The sequence below is a fragment of the Xiphophorus hellerii genome, chromosome 10 (genome assembly GCF_003331165.1).
Source record: "Xiphophorus hellerii strain 12219 chromosome 10, Xiphophorus_hellerii-4.1, whole genome shotgun sequence".
In the NCBI taxonomy this organism is placed as follows: domain Eukaryota; kingdom Metazoa; phylum Chordata; class Actinopteri; order Cyprinodontiformes; family Poeciliidae; genus Xiphophorus; species Xiphophorus hellerii.
This window is the reverse complement of record NC_045681.1, coordinates 22,914,638-22,936,360: the sequence shown is the minus strand read 5'-3', so window position 1 is coordinate 22,936,360 and position 21,723 is coordinate 22,914,638. Positions and strand designations below refer to the sequence as shown.

At 40.1% G+C, this 21,723-nt stretch overlaps 1 protein-coding gene across 1 annotated transcript; it reads right to left on the bottom strand.

Annotated features, from left to right (window-relative positions):
- Positions 1-194: 194 nt before the first annotated feature.
- Positions 195-16,080, bottom strand: med24 (mediator complex subunit 24). Its single transcript, XM_032574768.1, has 26 exons — positions 15,949-16,080; positions 15,547-15,700; positions 15,382-15,464; positions 15,266-15,304; positions 15,108-15,181; positions 14,363-14,586; positions 13,894-14,005; positions 13,620-13,770; positions 12,836-12,949; positions 12,327-12,380; positions 12,014-12,096; positions 11,817-11,903; positions 10,817-10,928; positions 10,528-10,670; positions 10,348-10,385; positions 10,177-10,259; positions 8,789-8,967; positions 8,571-8,670; positions 8,078-8,253; positions 7,708-7,972; positions 6,276-6,457; positions 6,101-6,194; positions 5,899-5,998; positions 4,410-4,490; positions 1,900-2,048; positions 195-553 (listed from the first exon to the last, which is right to left on the bottom strand). The coding sequence occupies exons 2-26, from the start codon at positions 15,674-15,676 to the stop codon at positions 437-439; spliced, it is 2,970 nt and encodes a 989-aa protein (XP_032430659.1). The 5' UTR covers positions 15,677-15,700; positions 15,949-16,080; the 3' UTR covers positions 195-436.
- Positions 16,081-21,723: the final 5,643 nt, after the last annotated feature.

Genomic DNA, 21,723 nt, shown 5'->3' with positions numbered 1-21,723 from the left:
CAGACAGAGTTCCTGCAGGTGTGTCGCCAGTGGCAGATGACCAACTGTCACCAGGACGATGACTCCCTCAGCATGTCATGTGAAAAACCTCACAGTGTCATCAGTCTGACTAAGGCACAAAGTGATCACAAGAACAGGCGAAACTGTTTAAACAAATGTGATCTGGTCAAAAATAAAAACGTCACAGAAGTAAATAACTGGCAAAAGCAAACTATTTTTTTATTCAAAAACCTATTTATAAAGTCAAAGATGTATGAAAAAAGCTCAAAAAGATACTGTGTGTAAAGAAAAAAAAAAGGGAAGTCTAATACTCCAGTCGGTCCGTTCAGGCTTAAGTTTTGTTTTTACCCTTCGTCCTTCATCTTCGCTTCTCAGAACATGTTAGATTGGTGGGGCGGGTGAGTCCGGGGCTGGACGAACTGGAAACTGGAAGAGTTTAAAGAGCCGAGATGGCTTTGGCAGCCACTCTCCTTCCCAGGGGCAGATTCAGGTCAGTGATGGCCAGGACCACTTTGGGCTTGGCCAGCGCCGGCAGCTTCACCAGCTCCGACACCTGAACACACACAAAAACACACACTCACTTTACACACACTGCTGGGTGAGACTGTTTGTGCTCTATCAACGTCTACGTTTTGTTTTTGTTTTTTTTCCTTTTACACAAAGAGGTTCAGCCAACAGGCACCAATCATACTCATGACCTACTATATTAAAGAAAGTATTTGATCAGTGTAATGGCAAACTCTCTACAGAAGAAGGGACTGAAATATTTTCTCAAATGTCATTTATTCTTGTAATAAATTGATCTAGAACAAGAATTCAAATCTTATTCCAATAAGCCTAATTGAACATAACAATTTTACAACTTTGTATGTAAAAAACAAAACTCAAGGAGCAGCATCTTACACACCAACAGAACTGTACAATGATAAATAAAGAAAAATCATTTTCAGGGCTTTAAGTCTAAGGGTGTTTTTACACCTGATAGTCTGGTAGATGTGGTTCGAATGGGAACCAAAACTGCAACATTTGCTCCATTTTCAGGTGCTGTGGTTCTCTTTTACACTGCGCTGTGCCTAATCAACCAAAACACTTGTAAAAACTGTTCCCCTCCTCACCAGTGGAGGCGCTGCAGCAAGAACCACTGAAGGAAACAACCCAAAAACCTTTAAAAACGGCATGAGCGCAACTTCCTTTTTTCACAAAATGTAAACACAAATGAAGTGGCGTCAGATTTTAGCGGCTGGAGGATTTCTCTTTAGCAAAAGACCTCGAGCCATTTCTCTGATGCCAGGTGTATTTACCCAGAATGCCCTGCACTATTGTCCACTTCCTGCTTTTCAGATCCAAAAAAACAAAACAAAACAAAAAAAACAGTCAGGCTTTTCAGTGATTGGCCAGAAAACTGCTATCGGTGCATCCATAGCTACAAGGTTCAAAGGGTCTGAGTGTTTCTAAAACCCTGGATGTGTTTGCATCACTCCAGCTGTCATCTGTGCTGCTCGAAACATTTTTCTCTGATTGTTCACTTGATTCTGTCAAGCTACCAGTGTGACAAAAAATTTACAGAAAAAGATGAGTCAGCACAATTTTATTATAGCAGCAATGAGTCAGCTTTCGCGTAAATGACTTGAGGGCAAATGTCTTAAGCGCGTCTATTTTTGCGTTCTTAAACTATCTTACTGGTTTTTATTCAACTTATGCAAACACCTCACAGCACCCTTGACTGGTAATCTTTTGATGCTGTCTGATAAGGTGCTCGCTTTTTACCGCAAGCGCTAAATTTAAGGGGAGGGATTCCAAACCTTTTCTCAGTAAAGCCTGATGCAACACTGACTCCTGTCCAACCATGCTTTTTTTTTTCTTTTTCTTGTTGTTTTCGCCTCCCAGCTCATAACTCACCATGGTGAAAGGCATGAACTGCAGAATGCTCCCACGGCTTCCCTGCTCCAAGCACTCGACGCACTCCTCAAGAAAACTCTGCACAAACTGGGTGTGAGGCCCCGCCATCTTGGAGCCCAAGATGGAGGAGAACAGGAGGAAGAGGTTGGCTGAGGAGCAGAAAACAGAACGTTTTGTTTTCAGTTAGCAGAGCTGGCACACAGGTCCTACAGAAATATCTCAATTTCAACCAATACTCATTTTCATCTAACAGTTGGTTAATGCTTCAAATGAAAGTGGAAATGCAATCTCACTGTAGCAGTCATTTATAATGCAATGCGTGTTGCACAAACTAAATGGAAGAGTTGAACAGCTTCCTGTCTCACTCATTCAGCCAGTTTTTCCCCCCATTTTATAGCCAAACATCCCTGCTTTATCTACACTAATCATGTAAAGTGACTTAAAAATTTTATTTTCACATTAAAGTTAATTGAATTTCATCGTAAAAAAACAAACAATGCAAACATTAAATTGTGTTTCTACAGTGAACTAAACCTTTTCAAAATAGGCCTGATGACAGAAGATATTCATGTTTCCAACCACATATCTTATCTGCAGTTTGGAAATGATTACTAAGTGGGGTTTTTTTGCTTTCTTTTCACCACAATTGAGATGTTCGATAAGAGGAAACCGTTTTCTGTGGAGGCATGTCAGCTGTTCAGCCGGGTTGCCAGATTGCGGTGCACCGAGGCTAATCTGTCATAGAACATCCTGCATTAGAAACCGTTTATAGGAAACTTAAAAACGAGATCTTAATTAAATGTCTTAAACCAGTCCACATGTCTAATAACTTCTATAAAACAGAATTATGCTGGTAGAGTTGTATCCTTTTTCTCTATATGCGTTTTTTCCTAAAACCTAAACTAACAGACGTTCAAGTAAAGAAAACAGGTTATATTAAACTAAAGTTACAAAAAATGACTAAATAGGTTATTTAACTACATATAAAAAAATAAATCAGAACTTCTCTTCACACATACTGTATGTTGTATAGAGTGGTAACTTATATCAGCAGGAAAGATGATCCTGTAATATGAAGCAATTTATATTTTGAATAGTAAAATAAACTGAAGATCCAGTTAGAAAGCTGTAATTTGGTGTTTAACTGTGATACAGTGTAAGATATGTTGCAGTTCAACTGTAGTTTGACTTTATTCGCATAAATACTTTTATTCAATACTTTATCTCTAGAAAATTCTGTGGAAAAAAATGCTAAGATATAAAAATGTCAGCAGTAAAAAGTGTGATAACTGACTAAAACGACCACAGATTCAGAGTTACACAGAAATAAAAAAAAATTAAAAATGAAGGTAAACAGTTTTGATTCCAATCAGACAAGCAGTGACTTCTCTTAAAACTACTATCTACTACTTATCTTAAATACTCATAACAGCAGTCATGCATTAATAGTTGTGGGTGATGTGACGACCTTAGATTGTGAACGATTACCGACAAAGCACGAAAAATTGTTTCCTTTTTAACAAACATCATATTGCGTTATTCCTGCACTGTGGACGGGAAGAAACATGTCCGCCAGTCAACTAGACGATAATTTTATTTTATATTTAGTAATACTTAAATTACTTAAAATATCACACTTATGTATATATCTGTTTTATAATTTTATTTTTTTTTTACAAATAATATTTTTTTATATTAAATACAAATATAACCGTAAGCAATATGGTTATATTTGTATTTAATAATATTTAACACCTTGGATAGAGTAGCTTGTCCACAAATAAGCAATTTCCCATTGGGGCTCAATAAAGTATATTGAGCCCCAATATACTTTATAGTAAAGTATGTTACTCAATAAAGTAATATACTTTACTCAAAGTAACATACTTGGCTGAGGAAGGATATTACTAAAGTATATATACTAATATACTTTACTCAAAGTATATTACTTTGAGTAAAGTATATTTTGTTCTATTCTAGAGATCAATACAGGGAGTATAAAAAACAAAAATAAAAAAAAAAATCACATATTAGCCGATTCATTGGTCAACCAACATTTCTGCTTCCTTTCTGAAAGTGAAGGATGAATGCAGCAGCATTCCTCTTTCAGCCAGCTGACAAGGCAAGACGGAAAATGTTGGAAGTTTTGGAACTTTGGTATTCCCCTAGTATTGGCAACCAACTTGATGACATCAGAATGCTTACTAATAATGATGATTCATTATCCCCATAAAGAAATTGGAATCAAAATTCAAAATGGGAACTGAATTTTTTTTACTATAATAGGAAGTCAATGTGAACAAAACAGCAACAGGTGCATTTCTACAGAAACGTGTGGTGCGTTTCCTCCGAGGCCGTCGCTTCAGTCAGCTCAGTTTGTTGGTTTATTTTAGACACATTTTCTTCCATTTCATCTAAATCATACAATTATCATTTCGGAACCACTAATAAATGCAGGATATTAGGATTTTAGTTCTTATTTCTTTATACGTGACGGAGAACAGGCTCACCCAGGACTCTATTGAGAGGGTCCCTCATGTTGACGGTGTGCAGCTGAGACGGAGACAGGGAGCTGCTCATGGACCGGTCTCCTGTGAGGCAACAGGAGAGATGACAAAACAGCTGATGAAGTCACAAGCTTTTTTATTTATTTATAGTGCCTCCAGGAAAAAGCACAAACTCCAGAAACAGTTTTTAAAAAAAGAGGGAAGCCACGATGGTTGGGGTTATTTACACAAGATTATTTTTTACTGAAGATTCAAGAGTTCCACTTTCGCTTCTACTGCTGCAAAAACCTATCGAACAAACAGAAGTTGTTGTTTTTTTTTAAGATGGCATGTTTCAATTCGGCAAATTAATTTTCAGAATTTCAATATGCATCATTTAATGGTTAAAGGAAACGCAGCTAGAGACGTTTTAATGTTGCAAAACCACACCAGCCAACATGAAAACCAAACACTTCCAACCCGAATCAAAAACACCAGTTCAGGTCAACCGACACGCCGCCTTCACTGTCAACCAGCAACACGCAGCAGAACAACAAGCCTCAACACAGGCCCCCGGATCCAAACTGTCCAACAGGAAGAAACATGTCCACCAGTCACCTTGACGATAAGAATGAGAACATTTAACCCGCACCTACCAAAGTACATAGTAAACGCTGGATGTTAATGGTTTCCTAATGTGCTATTGGCTCCTAATGTGCTGAAGACTCCACTGATGGGGCTCATTCTGGCACAACTTGTTGATTTAGGAACATTTGAGTTTGTTGGGTCAAACTTTTATGCACTTTTCTGTGCTTATTGGGTGAATTGTGAGCAACATTTCTCATCTAACGGGTTCTAAAGCCCGTTAGATGGGGGTTTTGGGGAGGCTGCTGATGTTTGGGATCTTTTTCTGGCTTGGGAAAAAAAGAAACAACTGAATACAAACAAGGCATTAAACAAACCCATCATCCTCACGTGATGCTTGTTTGGTTTTTTTTTTCTTCCAATACTCAAAAGTTTCTAAATGAGCTCTTGACATCGGTCAGGAAATGAAACCCCAGTTTTTGAAAACACTGCAAGAGACGTTGTGTATTTCTTGTCCACAGTCATGCAACGGCTTGTCTGGGAATTTCTCTGTAGATGCAACTCAAAAGGAAAAAAAGAAAAAGTTCATTCCCGAAAGCTCAAAGTCTAAAAGCTCATTAAAACAGTCATGTGGCTGGGAATAAGTGGGTACAACACAATGCCGCTTTAGCTCTCTGTTAAAATCTCACTGCTGTTGCGTAACGCAGGTCTTTTTTTTAAAAAAAAAAAACAAAAACTTCCCAAGAGACGGCCTAGTACAGAGTTTGCCAATGGGGGAGTCATTGTCTAGAGAGACGGGCTGTTTGCCAAAGCTAAAGCTTTGGCAAAGCTCATCTGTTTTGGGTTTTGAACAGAGCTCGCAGGATGAAAGCTGTTGCTAGCCTGATCTTAGAAAGTCAAACTCAAACGTTCGGGTTAGTAACCGGACCTGGACTGGAGAGAGCGACGGGCTCGTCCTCGTTGGAGCTGAGGAGCCTCATGAGTTTAGACGGCTGAGTGTCGTCCAATGGGAAGAGACTGTTGTAGTCCTGTGTTCCCAAAAACACACAAATAGAACCAGATCTGTGTTAGGAAAAAAAAAAAAGGAGATAACAATGGCAGCTTGTGTGAGACCTGACTGGACGTTTTACCTCGATATCTTCTCTCTGCCTTTTCCGCTGACGAGCCGAGAAGGGGCCTTTGTGGTGCGAGGAGTAAGAGCTGAGAGCGCACCACACTGACAGCCTGGGGTTAAAGGTCAAGAACAGTTGCAAGAAATAGCGTAACCTCCGTCACAAAGAGCACGAATCATAAATCCCGTCTTACTTGGCCAAGGCCTTTCCGGGAGGGTCGGCCAGGCTGTGCCAGTGAGCAGAGTCGGTCAGGAGGTTGGGCAGGATGGTTCCCAGCAGAGTCAGCGTGATCTGCTGCATGTCCAGGCAGAAGATGCTGTACAGCAACTCTACGACCCGGGTGGCCCACTCCTGCCGGGTTTCCTTCAGCAGTTCCTGAAACAAGACCCCGGGAGCAGTTATGATTCACAATCGGTCAGCAGTGGGTAAAGAAATCCAGCATGTAAAAGATCAGGACTAACAATGGAGACGCCACCGGCTCCAAAGCTGTTTTACTGTGACCTTATGTGACAGACCAACACTAACGAGCAGAAACGCTAAACGTGAAGTGGAAAGAAAATGATGGGTGGTTTGGTTTTATCTAGACCCTTTTACTCTCATACACCTAAACACCCCTAACTAGCTACAGACTTATAGTTAGAGAAATCTGTGTGTAGCTCAATTTCAGTGAAAAACAGCTTTTCTATCAAATTTAAGACTTTTTAATGCCATTTTGAATGCAATTTAGAACTGAAAAAACTAGAAATACAAGGGATGTTTGGGGGATCCTGTTGCATTACAAATCAAGCATAAGAAAAACTGTGAAACTTCTGTTTGTGTCTCTTGGCAGCGGCTTTGTGCTTCTCACACTGCATATGAATCTGTACAGCCTAAAGATCCGCAGTGCCTAGCTTAAATGTTTGCACCTATCCTCATATGGGTTGGCAACAGAAGTGGCAAAAATGAAGGCCGTCCAGCCAAATTGTGATAAAATAACAGTTACCTATGAGAGAGGCAAAAAAAAGCTAGCTAGTTAGCTTTTTAGCTCAAAACTTTTGTCTGACAGTAAAGTCCCAAGACAAAAACAAAAAAAAACTACATACATGTATATGAGAATATGCAAGACTAAATAGTGTTGCCATGACAAAATTAAAGACCTGTGATTAATGTATTTAAGGCCAACTTACATTTTTTAAATGAATTTAAAACATTTTAAGGCCTTGATTTCAGACACATGAAATTAAGACTTTTTAAGGATGCAGGACAATCCTGGACACAACTCTGTTAGAGGCTGAAAAAGTTTCACCCCAGTCTAATTCAAGCAGAGCTGCATGGGACTGCACAATGTTAGGGAAACAAGACGCTGTAATGTTGAACAATGCAATAATATGGACTGTGTTCAAACCATATCTTGATGTCACCATCATTTTGGCAAATAATACTTTAGGTGGCAGCATACAATTCTGCAGAAGTCTATCTAAACAGCAACAATCTATCCAATTCTAAACTACTTCATTGATCCCAAAAGGGAAATTACATCCCGCAGCGTGAATAACAACTCAAAAAATACTGCACCCAGCAGCTCCTTGCAAGGACAATGTATGTTATGACGACGATTGGAGGCACCGTAACAACAGTCGTGTTACCTTGATGAGATTGTTAGTAAACCAGAAGACCCCTCCCATGTTGAGGAGACTCTCAAACAGGTGCAGAGCCCGACTGTCCACCCAGCCTTTGCGCAGCACCACCTGGAACTGCTTGCTGAGGGAATGGTGGATGGGTTCCTTGGGAGGCAGCAGGTTGCGGTACGCGATCGGTTCTTGGCCTTCTATGGGCGAACGCAGCATGGCGCCCGTTTGTTGGAAGACGTCGGCACACATGTGCTCCATGATGGAGCTCATTATGACCACGCTAAACACAGTTTGAGAGAGGATGAAGAAGGCAAGACTTAGCCGTCTACCCTCGGACGATTGCGGGCAACAGTAGTGAGAAGAGAAGTGCTGTGTGCTTTTGTACCGTTCGTTGTAGAACTGCATCGTGTTCTCCGCGTACAGGGGAGTCACAAGCTGTCGGATCATAGTCTGAGGCTTCTCTCTCTCGTCCCGTCCCAACATCCGGACGTGCGCCACCAGCCACGCCACCGCACAAATGGCCATGCTGCACACTTTCCCCTTGATGTTATCAGTGATCTTCTACTCTCAATGCAAGAAAAAAAAAGGAAGGAAGGAAGACAACTGGTAAGAATTGTGCTCATCAAAAAAAGATGAGCAAAGTGACATCCGTCCACACTGAATGAAGCAGGAAAGAAAGGAGAAGTGGGTGAAAATGTGACGTCATGGAGTGTGACGAGAGTGGAAGTGTCATTTAACGTGAAATATCGTGATGAGTCAAAAAGGATAAAGCAATAAAGTAATGTGAGCCGCAATCATTTCGGAAATTTCAAAACAATACATTCCAGCGACGCGAAAGATAAAAATAGAAAGAAGACGACAGTGAGGAGAGGACTGACCTGCACCGCCTCCACGGAAAGAACTCCGTTCTCCCACGCGTTGAGAACTTCCAAAATGGCCGCCGGAGTGCTGAGGCAGATTTCATGCCACTTCACCTGACTTTTACAACAGATCAAATTAATAGTAAAAAAAAAATTTACATTTAAAAACACATGTCACCTAGGAGCATTCGCAACACATATTCCTCACAAAAAACACTCATTCGGATGCAACGTACACTAGTTTCATTTCTGAGGAGTTGTTCAGCAGGGTCACCAGGCTCTCCACTTTACCCGGCTCGGGTCTGAAGCATGGGTGGTCTGGATTCAGAGTCTTGCCCTCCTCAGGCATGCACGTCTGCAGCCATGTTTCAAAAAAGGGCGTCTCCCCTGAAGGACTGGGGTCGGACAAGATCACCTACAATATAAGAAATATGGACATCAGTAAGTTATCAAGTCTCTGTTGAAATCAAGTAACTCTGCGTGGAAACCAGTAAAGAGTAACAGTGGTTAGGTCATTTAATAAGGTCATTTAATCTTTTTTTTTTTTTGGAGGACATAGTGTAGCCTTATTGTAAAACACATAATTAACGCAGCTACTTTAACTCTAGAGGTTCTTTAAAGTCTGAGATGAGCATAACAGGGGTTCGAACCGGCAACCCACAGTTAACCTTCAGGTAAGAGACAGATGAGACCGCCATCGGATTTGCCCATAGGAGGCCTTGCTTTGGAGATGTATGACTCTTTGACATTTGCATAAAACAAAGCCAACATTTTTGTTTTCTCTGGTAAAGCTGCTAACAAACGTGTTGAAATGTTGGAAATGTAGCAGAGGGTGAGGTGTGATTAAAATCCCAAACGTTGTCGCAAACCCATCTGTAGCTTAGCAACAATGGAAATGAGGACATCACATGCATTATGATGCGCAAAAGATTGTGCAATGGCCGATGGTGGGATGTAAATAGTTGCAAAAATAACACGGGTGAACGCTTTGTAATATGGACAGAGACTTAATGATGACAGTTCACAGTAGCATGTCTTGGATTACAACATATGTTGTTCACATGAACTGCTAATCCACTGCCACCGCTTCTGCCCACTCTTCTTTCATATAGTCAGAAAGCTCAGCAGAAAGATGGGGCTTTATATTTTCATTTTGCTCTTCCACAAGGAGCTTTGCTGTTTTGTCAAATAAATGGCTAAAATTTGCTACCTAACATCACTAGTGAAGTCATGCTCTCGACAAAAAGTTGAAATTTTTGTTGAATGCTTTCTGAGTGAAAGTAGTGCCATCTGGTGGACAAACTTAAATAAATATGTACATTGCAAGTATTCCAAAAATGAAACATTTTTACTCCTTGCTAAGATAAATGTCTGAACACAAATGTCATTTCAAATAGTTCTCAAAGGGACTTTTCCTGTTCCATTTGAAACAATTGTATTGGTTTTTTGTAAAATTTAATAAACTTAGCCAGACTCAAGTAAATTCCTTTATTATTCTAACGTCTTAAAACAGCTATGTTCTGGCAAACCTGAGCTTCAGTCATTCATCACAGAAAAAAAAAAATGACTTGGATATATATAAAAAGAAAAAGGCCACAATGTCTCCTGGATCTCGTGAGCTTACCTCTGAACCGTACGTCTGCACAACATGACAGAGCATGAGGAAGGAAATGTCAAAGAGCTGGGCGCGTACAGACGCAGACTTAGCTGAAGGACAGAACAGAAGACGTCCGCAGTGTTAGCATCAGTTTTTTTTAATCACCCACTGGAACATGACTCTCATAAATGAACTCACATCCTTCGCCGCTGATGTGCTTCGGAAACTCGTTGAGCCTGGAAGAAGACGGGAAACATTTTACGTTTTGTTTTAAACGTCATTAAAAATGTTCAGCGGAGGGAAAAAAAAAAACTAAACAAAACACTGGTGAAATAAAAGTTCTGGATTTCACGGACAAGGCAGTGTGGATATACTCACTTAATAAATTTCCGGGCGAAGGATTTGAGTTTGCCGGTGGCTGCTGCTGCTGCCAGGAGCAGATCCAGACTCTTCCCAGACAACATGTGACCCAGAACCCCCAGGAGGCCCTCAGGGGATTTTGAGTGGTCCGCATCCACTGTCTAATGAACACGGAGTAAAGAAAACGTTCAATTGGCCACTAACATGATGAGAATCAACATTACTGATGCGACGTACTGTCAGTCTAACATGGCTGCTTCAATTTCCTACACTACACTGCAATCCACACGACGTCCTGGTGGTTTACCTTGAGAATATTTGTAACAGTTGGTTCCGCTCTCAGGATGAGGCCCGGGTTTGGCTGGATGTTTGCGTTTTCTGCCGTTTTTAGCCGTGGGGCAAACTCCCTGTCTTCATTCCTGAATAAAATAAACAAGATGAGGAGAGGAGGAAGAGGAGAGATGTGGGTTTTTACATTTCTTCCACCATCTTACACCGAGTTCAGCAGAAATCAATTCAACATGCAACAAAGTCCGTGCAGAAGGTTAAAGTACGGATGTCATTTGAAATGGGGGCTTTTGTGTGCTTGACCAAGAGAAAGTAGTGCATAGCCGAAGTGGAAGGAAAATGATTTTGTTTTTCCCTCAAAAGAAAAATCTCAAAGGTATAGCGTTCATTTTCACATACAACCCCGTTAGCGGCAATATCCCGAAATAAAAATCCTGTGCAACCTTCAGAACAGAGTCCGAATAAGTTTAATCTCAATATAAATGCAGGTGTCCAGCAGAAAACATTTCATGGCTCAATATGAATGTAGGTACACTTTTCTAATTTTTCTTTTAAATCAATCGCACTTATTTGTAAAGCGTATTTTAGTGACAAGGCAGTTGAAATTGTTTTACATTGTGAAAAACATCGTAAACACATCAGATGGTTGTGAAAACCAATAACAGACATTACATTTTGTCAAGTGCCACCGTTAAAATGATCCTGCATCAAATATGTTGGTCAATGTTCCATTTATTATGGTTCCCATTTTGATGGGACTTAAAGTCTCGGTTTGAAGGAAGTCAGGGTTTCAGACGTTTTGCAGTTTTCTGGAAGCTTGTTCCAGATTTGGTGTGAATAGAAGCTGAATGCATTCAGGCTGAATAACTTTAATCATTGTGCATCACTTTCCTTCCCCAAACACTAACGCTACAGTTCTGTTGCTGTATCACATAAAATCAACTGAGGGTTGTGGTTGCAAGGTGACAAAACGTGGAGCGGTTTCGGTGTTGTGAGTATTTCCAGAAACGGAGCCGTACCGTTTGGACGTGAGGACTTCGGTGTTGGAATCCGACAGCAGGCCCAGCTTGTTGCACTCCTGCAGCAGCATGCCGAGGCAGTCGCAACTTCAAGCAGAGCAGCGAGGTTAAAACGGATTCCAGGATCTGAGGCGGGCTTTCCGGGTTTAGACGGAAAGAAAACAACGGAACAACGGTGATGATTTTTGACGACTTACTTGCATCTCTGGTCTGCCTTGTCCAGCAGCGGCGTCAGTTTCAGGAGGTACTGAAACGCAATGTTTACCTCCTCTGTAAAATCCTGAAAATAAAAGAGATTTCAGAACCAGAATCAGCCTTTTCTGTCATCACACAGAAGCACAACGAAATTAGTTTTAGTACAGTCCATCCAAAGAACAAAAAAAAAAGACAAACATAAGATGTGTAGAGAGCTGCCTGAAATCTTTACAGGTTCATCTGGACAAAAGCAATAGAATAAATATCCATTATTGTATGACCAATTTGTTTTGAAGAGAAGAGTGAATCTTTGACCTGTCCCTTGTCTCCTTGCGGATATTTCTTCAGTCTGAGCAAAACTTGAGGAATCTAAGAAAAGACAAAAAAATAAGATTGTTGTGGCTGTTTTTTTTGCCGTGAAGTCATAATGTTGGATTCATTAAGCTGAAAAGAGCTGAAATAGTGAACATTAATTTTCCGAAAGTGTTAAATACTCCTAAAAAATATGTGATAGCTTAACACAGTCAAGACTATGACGACTTATTAGGACCATCGCAGATAGAAAAAAAGGGAGGAGTAAATTTACGCCACAAAACGTGGAAATTTTGAGATTAATCTCAGAAATTTTATAAAAAATAAAATCTAATAAAAATAAAAAAGCAAATTTCCAACTTTTTTCTAGAAAATATCTGAGATTAATCTCAAATATTTTTTTTGCTGTAAATTAGCTTTTTTTTTCTATCTGCAATGCCCCAAATACGCCGTTGCATATGACTGAAGAAGAGCATGTAGTAAAAGAAACAACGTTCACAAAGGAGTTTTACTTTGAGGAAAGTGAAGGCGGTCCATTTCAGCTCTTCGGTGCCCTCTGGTGACTCGATGAGGCCAGTGAAACAAGCCTTCCAGATCTCCAGGACGAACAGAGGACCAGGAATTCTCTGAAGAAAACAATTCAAATCAATAAACAAGAGAAATGACAACAACTAATGCTCTGTGGTTTAACATTTCTCCATTCAATTGCAACAAACGTGTGAGATATAAATACTGTTTTTCCAAACACTACAAACATAACTTCTCACCTCTTGAAATTTATCATTAAGCCTGAATATTACCAGATCAGGGAAATCCCTCTAATAATTACTTAACCCTGGATGTGTAACGCGTCATTTTTGAGCAAATGTTTATGACGACTCAGACTTTGGCAAATGCACCACCACATCTGGAGCAAACTGTTTGTTCCAGATGCAACAAACAAACAGTTTCCTCTTTATTGATCTGAGGTCTGCAAGTCAAACACAGAAATGTTCTATTTCCCTGTTCGTTTGATGTATTTAAAATCAGCATCTTGCACCATTTCCAGCTTAAATATTAAAGAAATATGGAAATTTTTCTTTAATAATCTAAGCACCAATCTAAGCAGATTGGTGCATCTCTAGTTTGAAATGATAATTAGAACAATACAAACTAAAACTTAGAAGGCTGGACTTACAGCACATGGATGGAAGTCAGGCTTTGAGGTAAAAGGCGCAACTTTACAATATTTCAAACTATTGAGAGTTTCATGTGTGCAGATTTGGTTGCAGGATTTCTTCCACACATCATGTTCACCTGCATCCTTTTAATCATCATCAGCTGCTCCACCAGAGGCTGCGTCTCCCCCGTCAGGTTCATGGTGCCCTCCAGCATGATGAAGGCGTGGACAGATGGGAAGGAGGCGTGAGGAGGAGGCTCACTCTGCACAGAGAGCATCAGGGGAATACTGAGGAATGAGAGAGAGAGAGAGACAGAGGGAGAAAAAAGAAGAAAGAGAGAGAGAGAGAGATCATCAGGTTGGACTGAGATTCCCGCTTTAGCCACACCAAATTCATCCAGGAGCCCTCACCTTTTCACCAAAGCCAGCGTTTCCTCTATGGAAGTCCTCAGTGTCCCGTTAGGAACATGACAGAGGCCGTCTGTCACCGCAATCATCGTTTCCTCAACATTACCCCAGGAACCTGCAGGGGGCAGCAGAAACACACAAGGAGATCTCACATGGTGATCAGAGTACCTCAAAGTAAGCAATTAATCAGAAGGAATCGATTATTCAGATTATCAACTGTCAACTACCTTAGTATCGATTAATCATTAACTGGAGTATACAGACTCAAAAAAAAAAGGCCAATTTTTGAAAGAACAACATTCTCAGAGCAATAACTAAGCCAAAACTGTATGAAAAATATACACAGTTTTCATACAATAATAATAATAATCTCCTATTCAGCACCCTTTGCTATGAAACTATTAACTCCAAAACATATATCAGCCATACACTTTGGTGTAGGTGTCGTCATGCAGCTAGCGGTTAGCGGTACCTGGGTCTTCCAGCCGGGCGATGTGGACCAGAGCTTTGTTCTTGGTGCTGCTTATCAGGCCGTGCAGTCGCTCCTGGCAGGCTCTCAGGATGGCCTCGGTGCTGGCCGACGGCCCCAGCTCTCTCAGCTGGTCACAGTAAAACGCACAGCCCTGCAGCAGCCACACCACCACTCCCAGCAGGGCCCGACACAGCCCAATGCACTCCTCGGCCTTCCCGTGGCAGCTGAACGAACGGCATGCAGAAAACCAGCTGGATCATCAGTAAAGCTACTCTAGAAGGTTGTGTTCAATGCATTTAAAGAGGCAGCATTATGTGTTTTCCAGGCAAATTTGTGATCAAATTCAAAGTCCTACTTTGAATTGGTAGGATTTAAAAGTTGCTCCATGTTGCACAAATGTATGGATGCATATTTTCCTCTCATCTTTTTCTTATCTGTCCTCATAATTCCCCCATCACCATCTCTGATGTTCAGAAATCTGTGCTGCTGCACCTGCTTTCAATTCAATTCAGATCAAAAATATCGCATTGATCCCAAAGGGATATTAAATCACTCTTAAATTCAAATGATGTTTGAGCATTAAGTGGCTGCATTTACAACCGCAGTGAGTAAATACACTTCGTATTCTACCTAATATCAAACTCAAGCAGTCTGTTGTGGTGTTGCTGTGCTGATTGGAGACATTAAACTGTGCAGTTCTGTTTTATATGTGGTAGCATTAACCTGACGTTAGTTGTGCACATACTTGAGACGATGGCAGAACATGTCCATTATCTCCAACAACGATTTGACACACAGCTCCCGGGAAAAGCCGTCGAACTGGAAGACATGTTGGTTGAGAAAACTGTGAAAATCCTCCAGTAAACGTGATGCTGCAGTAACATTTATCAGCCCGCCGTTTACCTTGCTGATGGCAGTGAGAACGCTGGAATACGACACCATCTAACACAAACAGGGAGATATTTAGAATGAGCAAAACACTGATTAGTACTCTGTTTTTATGACTGCTCTTCCCGTACCTGTGAACTTATGGCATATTTAAGGTAAGACAAAATGAGTGGGTTGGGAGATGGACCAATCATCGCCTGCTCCATCAGAGCCTCTGAAACACACACAGAGGGGAAAACATTAAGAGGAAACGCCTATAAACGGACTCAATGTAACGTCAAGTATGCTTAAAGAACCTGCGAAGTTAAGGTAGTCCCATGTTGCCCCCTTTGGAAAGTTTTTCTTAATGTTGACTGCCCATTGGTAGTCACTCCAGCGCTCTTTCCAAGCCTGCAGAATGGCTTGCTTCAAATTCACCACCTTCATCCTGGTGGGAATGAACACACACTCCTGGAATAACAAAACCACAAATTAAAACTCCGCTTCTTAGAAAGTATTCACTGTAAAAACCACTGCAGGCTTTCGCAAACCATTTACAAATTAGGCTATATGTTAGCATCTTAGCCGTTAGCTAGAGATGGCATTCACCAGTTTGTGAATTAAGTTTTAAAAATATATATAAATATATATTACGTAGTGTAAAACATACAGCTTCTTCAAGTACGGGGAAAATATCTCTCCCCTAATGTAACGCTTACCTTGCCTTATGACTTTTTTAAAGCGTGACCGGGTTTTGTTTATACATCCAGAGAATCAACGCGTTCAATCAAGTGACGTCACCTAGGGTTTTTAAAGACGTAGGCCCTTATTCGTTGGTTTTCTGACATCTTCCGCATTGTTTTTCTTCTTCTTGGCTTTGTATTAGAATGGAAGTGGACATTGCGCGTGACCGCCACCTGCTGGTCCCATCTGAAGCTTGGGATGTTGTTTTACAAACCACTAAACATTTTTCCATGGCACTAGACTTTATTAGAATATTACCGGGTATGTCAACCATTCTTGAATAACGATTTGCGGGTTTTTGTGTTGTAAATTAGAGTATTGTGGCTTCAGAAGCAGCATCCTGCTTTTGAAGTGAATCTGAAGACTGAATACTTTGTGAAGTTGCAGAATTATTGCTAAATTTATTCAATAAGAAGTGACAAGAAAATCTCAAATATCTGCTGTGAACATTACTACAAATGAGCCACATTTGTGAGAATTTACTGACTTCAAGTTGCTTTTCGAAATCTAAATTTAAGATGAATTCAGTAATCAGTAAAATACTTGGAACCACTGTTCCAGACTCTTTTCTCAGGTGTCTGTACATGCTATACCTTGGTTTGGGGAAGGTAACAACAATCATGGAATTGAAGGCAGTACAACAGATAAGAATTGTTCATTGGACCAGTTTCTTCTAAATTCTTCTGGATCGACCCTACAAAGTTAACATTTTTGACCCAAAGATGAATCAAGCATTTTCATTGCAATATCTTTCCCCACATAATCCTGCAAATTGACCATAAAAACAACAACAACAAAAAAAACTTCTTTTTAGCTTCACAAACATTTCCACTAAATCTTCCTGTAATACAGAAAGAGAAAAAAGTTCTTATTGGAGTATTTTAAAGAAAGAAATACAAAAGCATAAAGGTACGCAAGAAAACAATATAACTTTTAATCAATTAAAAGACATTCTCGTTCTTTACTTCCAACCCATTTCTTTATATTAATATTTTCGTTACATTTCATCTACACGATTCTGCCAGGTGAGCACCTTCACTTGACTGGCTGAGGAGGAATTTGAGTCAATGAGGGAAAAAGTCATGACTCCATTTGAACACAAGGTGTCACTCTTGACCAAGCTACAGGTTGCATGTTCCTCCTCGAAAAAGTATTCTCACCGCTTGAAACCTTTGTGAGGTTTATGATGGCACTTGACGTGGACTGAACGTACTGTATAGTAAAATGTTTAAAGCTTAGGTTCTTCTTTAAATAAACTTTGTTTGTTTTTTGTTGTTTTGTTTTTTTACATGATTGATATCCATTGTTTTTAAAGGACAAAGGGCGAATTGTGTGACAAGCAAAGACCCTCATGCTAGCTTGTACAGCTCGGTGTGTGGGGGACAGTACGTCTCTGTGGGATAATAAGCATAAAATAATCCACTTTGGATAAAATTAAAAAAAAGCTTTTTTAATATATATATTATTTTTTACTTTTTAAATATTTTATTTGAAAATCTACCGTAGGTGCTATCTTCAAACGGTAGCATGAAAAATTGTTACGTGTTTTCTTTTTCTTAGTAAGACCGCAATGTTTCAGTTTCCTCACCTTTCTTAAATTGAATCATTTTTCAACCTTACCTGGGTTGGCTCAGTGCAGTCATCATTGAAAATGCCTGGCAGTAACAACAACAAAAAAAAAGTTTTGCTCACTCTGAGGCTTCATCTTTTTATTTTTTCCTCTCCATAAAGTGCAAAGCGCTGTCACAACTTTTGCAAGAAAAATAAAGATGTAGAACAGCAGACTTGTGCAAAATCATTTTATATGATCATCTCTTCATGACTTGCTGTTGTTTGTTTTTTTCATATATATATATATACAGTATATATATATATATGATATATATATATACCAGTGTAATGAATCACAAATATTTTTCATTGTCAGATTTGTCCTTTGTGAGTTTATGTAAGCTCAAACGGCCCAGAGTGTTTTAATACTATTCGACAATCATACGGTGACATTATGGCAGGCTTACTTTGACCTTTCCTTCTGCTGTTGGAATTAGAATGATACATTGGTGGTGAAACAGGAGCTCAGTTTGTCCATTAGAAAAGATTCACACAATCCTGATAATGGTAACAGTGGCCTGCAGGTGGGTCAAAGATTCTCTCCTCCATCATGACTCATGAAAAAACAGAGTGAGTATCTGGAGGCAGCGCATGCAGAGCACTCACTCACTCTGCTTTGTTGGTACAGGTTGGTTGCTTTGACATGTAATATGCAGTCCTAACATTTAAAAGAAATGATGGCAACAAAGTGATAATTAACATAATTTAATAGATTCTAAGAACTTCAACTGTAAGTAAAAATGGTGCGAATTGTGTTGCTCCGGTTCCTGGGGCGGAAGTGTATGGCAATTAAAACCAATCAGTTCCCATTGGGTGCAACTTATTGATTTGACCCATAAAATACAAATAAATTCTACTGTTTTATGAATCGGCTACAAGCATTTACTTTTTGAAAGTAATTTAATTGAGCTGTAGTTATTTTTGCATTAAAAATGGACACAATTTTCAGACAAACTAGTATAAGTACCCCACATTTTTATGCTGCAGATTTGAATTCCCTATTGAAGTTTGTGGCTGCAGCATCATAATGTTTAGCAGAATAAAGCTACTTATATATACATATATAAAAAATAAATGAATAAAAAATGGTAATATAGTGATTTCATTTTTCCCTACCTTTTTAAGTAACTTAAAACTAGACAGAAATAAAATCAGATTATCATATTTAAAATATTTTAAACTTTTCCACACCTGGCTGGCAGAGACTGCCCAAAAATAATTAGAGCTATAATAGTGTTAAAAAAAAAAGTGATTCTGCAGGAATGCACCAGATTTCTGCTTTTATACAATAGGTTTGAATTCAGCATTGAAGTTTGCTGTTGTAGCATATTTAAGTGACATACTGTAAGCAACTTTGTAAAAAAAAAAAAAAAAAAAGTTTTTTTTAATGGTTATTTACAGACTTGTTTTTCTTTTTCAATAGATTAGAACAAGACAAAAACTAAATCAGATTTCTATCTTTAAAATATTTGTAAACTTTTCCACACCTGGAAGATAAGATTAAGTCATCTCAAACTCTGACGATGTTGATGTAGCTATTTCCTGCTGAGCCAAAAGGCAGAAAACATTCTTTGAGGGTAAATGTTGCTACAGTAAGAACAAATAAAAGTGCATTTTATAACACAAACAAACACAGAAACTGTCGGTGGATTTGAGTTTACTGGTGGATTTTAGGAAGCTAACAAAAAAAAAAGCAAAAAAAATAAAAAATAAAAACCTGTGAGGTTTTCAGTGGGGACTTAGGTTCATGTTCTCGCCGTAAAAGAAAAAACCAGAAGTGCGTGACGTTTGGTAATCTCACATATTCCCTGTTCACTATTGTTCTGCGTTCTTCCACTACAAAGCTGTGTAATAACTGAGCTCTGGCATCCCCAAACTCAGAATTCACTGTGGATTGGATGAAATCCTTGGAATGGGTCACCTTGGCAGACAATCCCCCTCCTGCGCTCTGGAGAGTTTTAGGGACGTTTTCCTTTGTCCTCAGCCTGCATGCAGCCACATGATGGAGCCATTTGAACAGCAGGTCCAGAGACGCTGCAGGATGACGTCGGTAGGTACCACCTCAGGCATCTGGGCTGTGAACTCTACAGGAGTGAACAGAGTCGTGGTCAAATTAAATGGCCCTGGTTTAAATGTGGAACCAACGCGTCCTACATAGACAGAAACGTCCTCACGCAGCGCAGGGGGTTGGGGGGGGGGGGGGGGGGGGGGGGGGGGGGGATGAAGAATAAGGTTGGATAAATGTTTCATGGCAGCTACAGAACCTTGTGAGTGTCGCCAAGAGAAAATCAGGTTTGTAACGGAATCCTCGAGGGAGACGGATTGTAAAGTAATCTTCTAAATGACAAGAGGTCAGGCAAGGAAAGAGTGGGAAGCTGAGCCTGCAACTACATCTGGCTTAGCTGAATCAAAGTGAGGACGGACGCATCTCTGATACCGCACAGGGAGGAATGTTTCCGTCGCCACGTCAAAACTGATAAGACGCAGAGAAGATTTAACAGTACAAAGAAAACGCTGACATCAATGTTTTATCCTCCAGTGGTCACAAAGCGTTCAGTGCTGCAGCCTTTAATAGTTTAAAGTAGAAAATAATTTTTACTCCTTGAACAAAATGTTGGGTTTGGTCCCAGTTTGTTGTGTTATCATTCATCCCAGTCGCACAACAACCTGACCAGACTTCACTGGACCTTTTTTCACAGAATTAAAGACTTGCTGAGATTATAACTGATCCTTCAGTCATTAGCGACTGTAACCCTGTTGCCCTGACATCCCACATCATGAAGGTCCTGGAGAGACTCACGTTGGCCCACCTGACTAAGCAGACAAGCTCATGTCAGAACCCCCTCCAGTTTGCTTATCGCCGTGGAGTTGAAGACACCATCATGCACGTGCTTCAACAAACCCATTGTCATCTGGACAAAGCAGGCAGCGCTGTGAGCATCATGATCTTTGATTTCTTCATTTAACACAATTCAGTCTGATCTGCTCTGTGAGAAACTCCAGCAGACACAGGTGGAGGCCTCACCAAACGCCTGGATCTATGACCACCTCACTAACAGACCACAGTTTGTGAGACTGACGGACTGTGTGTCCAACCAGCTGGTCAGTAACACAGGAGCACCACAGGGCTCTGTACTCTCACTATTCCTTTTCACTCTCTACACTTCAGACTTCCAGCACAAGTCCGACTTCTGTCATTTACAGAAATACTAAGATGACTCAGCAGTTGAATCAGAGATGGACAAGAGGCTGAGTTACAGTAAGTGAGTAACATTGAAGATAAAGCAACAGGTGTGCTAAGCGGGGCTAAGCTAACTGAGGCGTTGACAGACTAATTAAAACAATTGTCAAACTCCCAGTGTTCCTCCAAGAAATTAAACGGCAAGAAGAAATAATAATCTGTATGATAAGCAGCACACTAGCTAGCTTTATGACTCTGTGATCGTGCTACTGTGATCAGACCATTCACAATATTTTCAAAGAGCCGTTACAAAAAACTACAACCTGATTCTTCAAATGGTGTCAAACGTTTGTGGGTTAGTCATCATTAGTGCAGCATAGGTTTTCATTTGTGAGTTGGAATGCAGACGATCAAAGGTCAGCTGGTCCTCCTAACATTACCAATGTGCTCAAAAAAGTTATGTCTGTTGTTTTCGCTGGTTTGTACTGCAAGAGCTTTTCGTGTCACCAAAACCTTGGTAGCACAGAGGTTATCCAAAGTTCACGACTCATTGCCCACATTTCCCATGATCACAAACAAAATGTAAAACCAGTTTGAAAGTCAAATCAGATCTTAGAGACGCAAAGTACTTTCCACACTCTTGTAACATATGTAAAACCTAAGTTACAGTAAATTTACAAACAGTTTGTGAAGTCTCACCCAGTAAGCAGACTGCCTCAGAGCTTCTGAATGACCCATTTCTCCTGCGGTGTCACAAACTAAAAACTGGATCATTGAGGGGTGGGAGTAAATATAGCTGTTTAGAAATCCACCTGAGTGCCGTGTCATTATGGAAATGATGAATAGGCTTCAGTCTGGATCCATCTTGCAGCTCCTTTTAGCCTTTCACTCTGTGTGCATTATTTAGGGGTTTCAGAGACCCCCGAGGGAAATATGGTGGAGGGAACATTGAGGCAGC

Bases quoted from the DNA above. Each gene is read 5' to 3' on its own strand.
- med24 (XM_032574768.1), bottom strand. From the start codon at position 15,676: ATGAAGGTGGTGAATTTGAAGCAAGCCATTCTGCAGGCTTGGAAAGAG. The intron at 11,904-12,013 runs GTAAGTCGTCAA...CTCTGCTTGAAG, and splicing joins AAGGCAGACCAGAGATGCAA to TTGCGACTGCCTCGGCATGC. The intron at 2,049-4,409 runs GTGAGCCTGTTC...TCTGCTCCTCAG, and splicing joins CCCTCTCAATAGAGTCCTGG to CCAACCTCTTCCTCCTGTTC.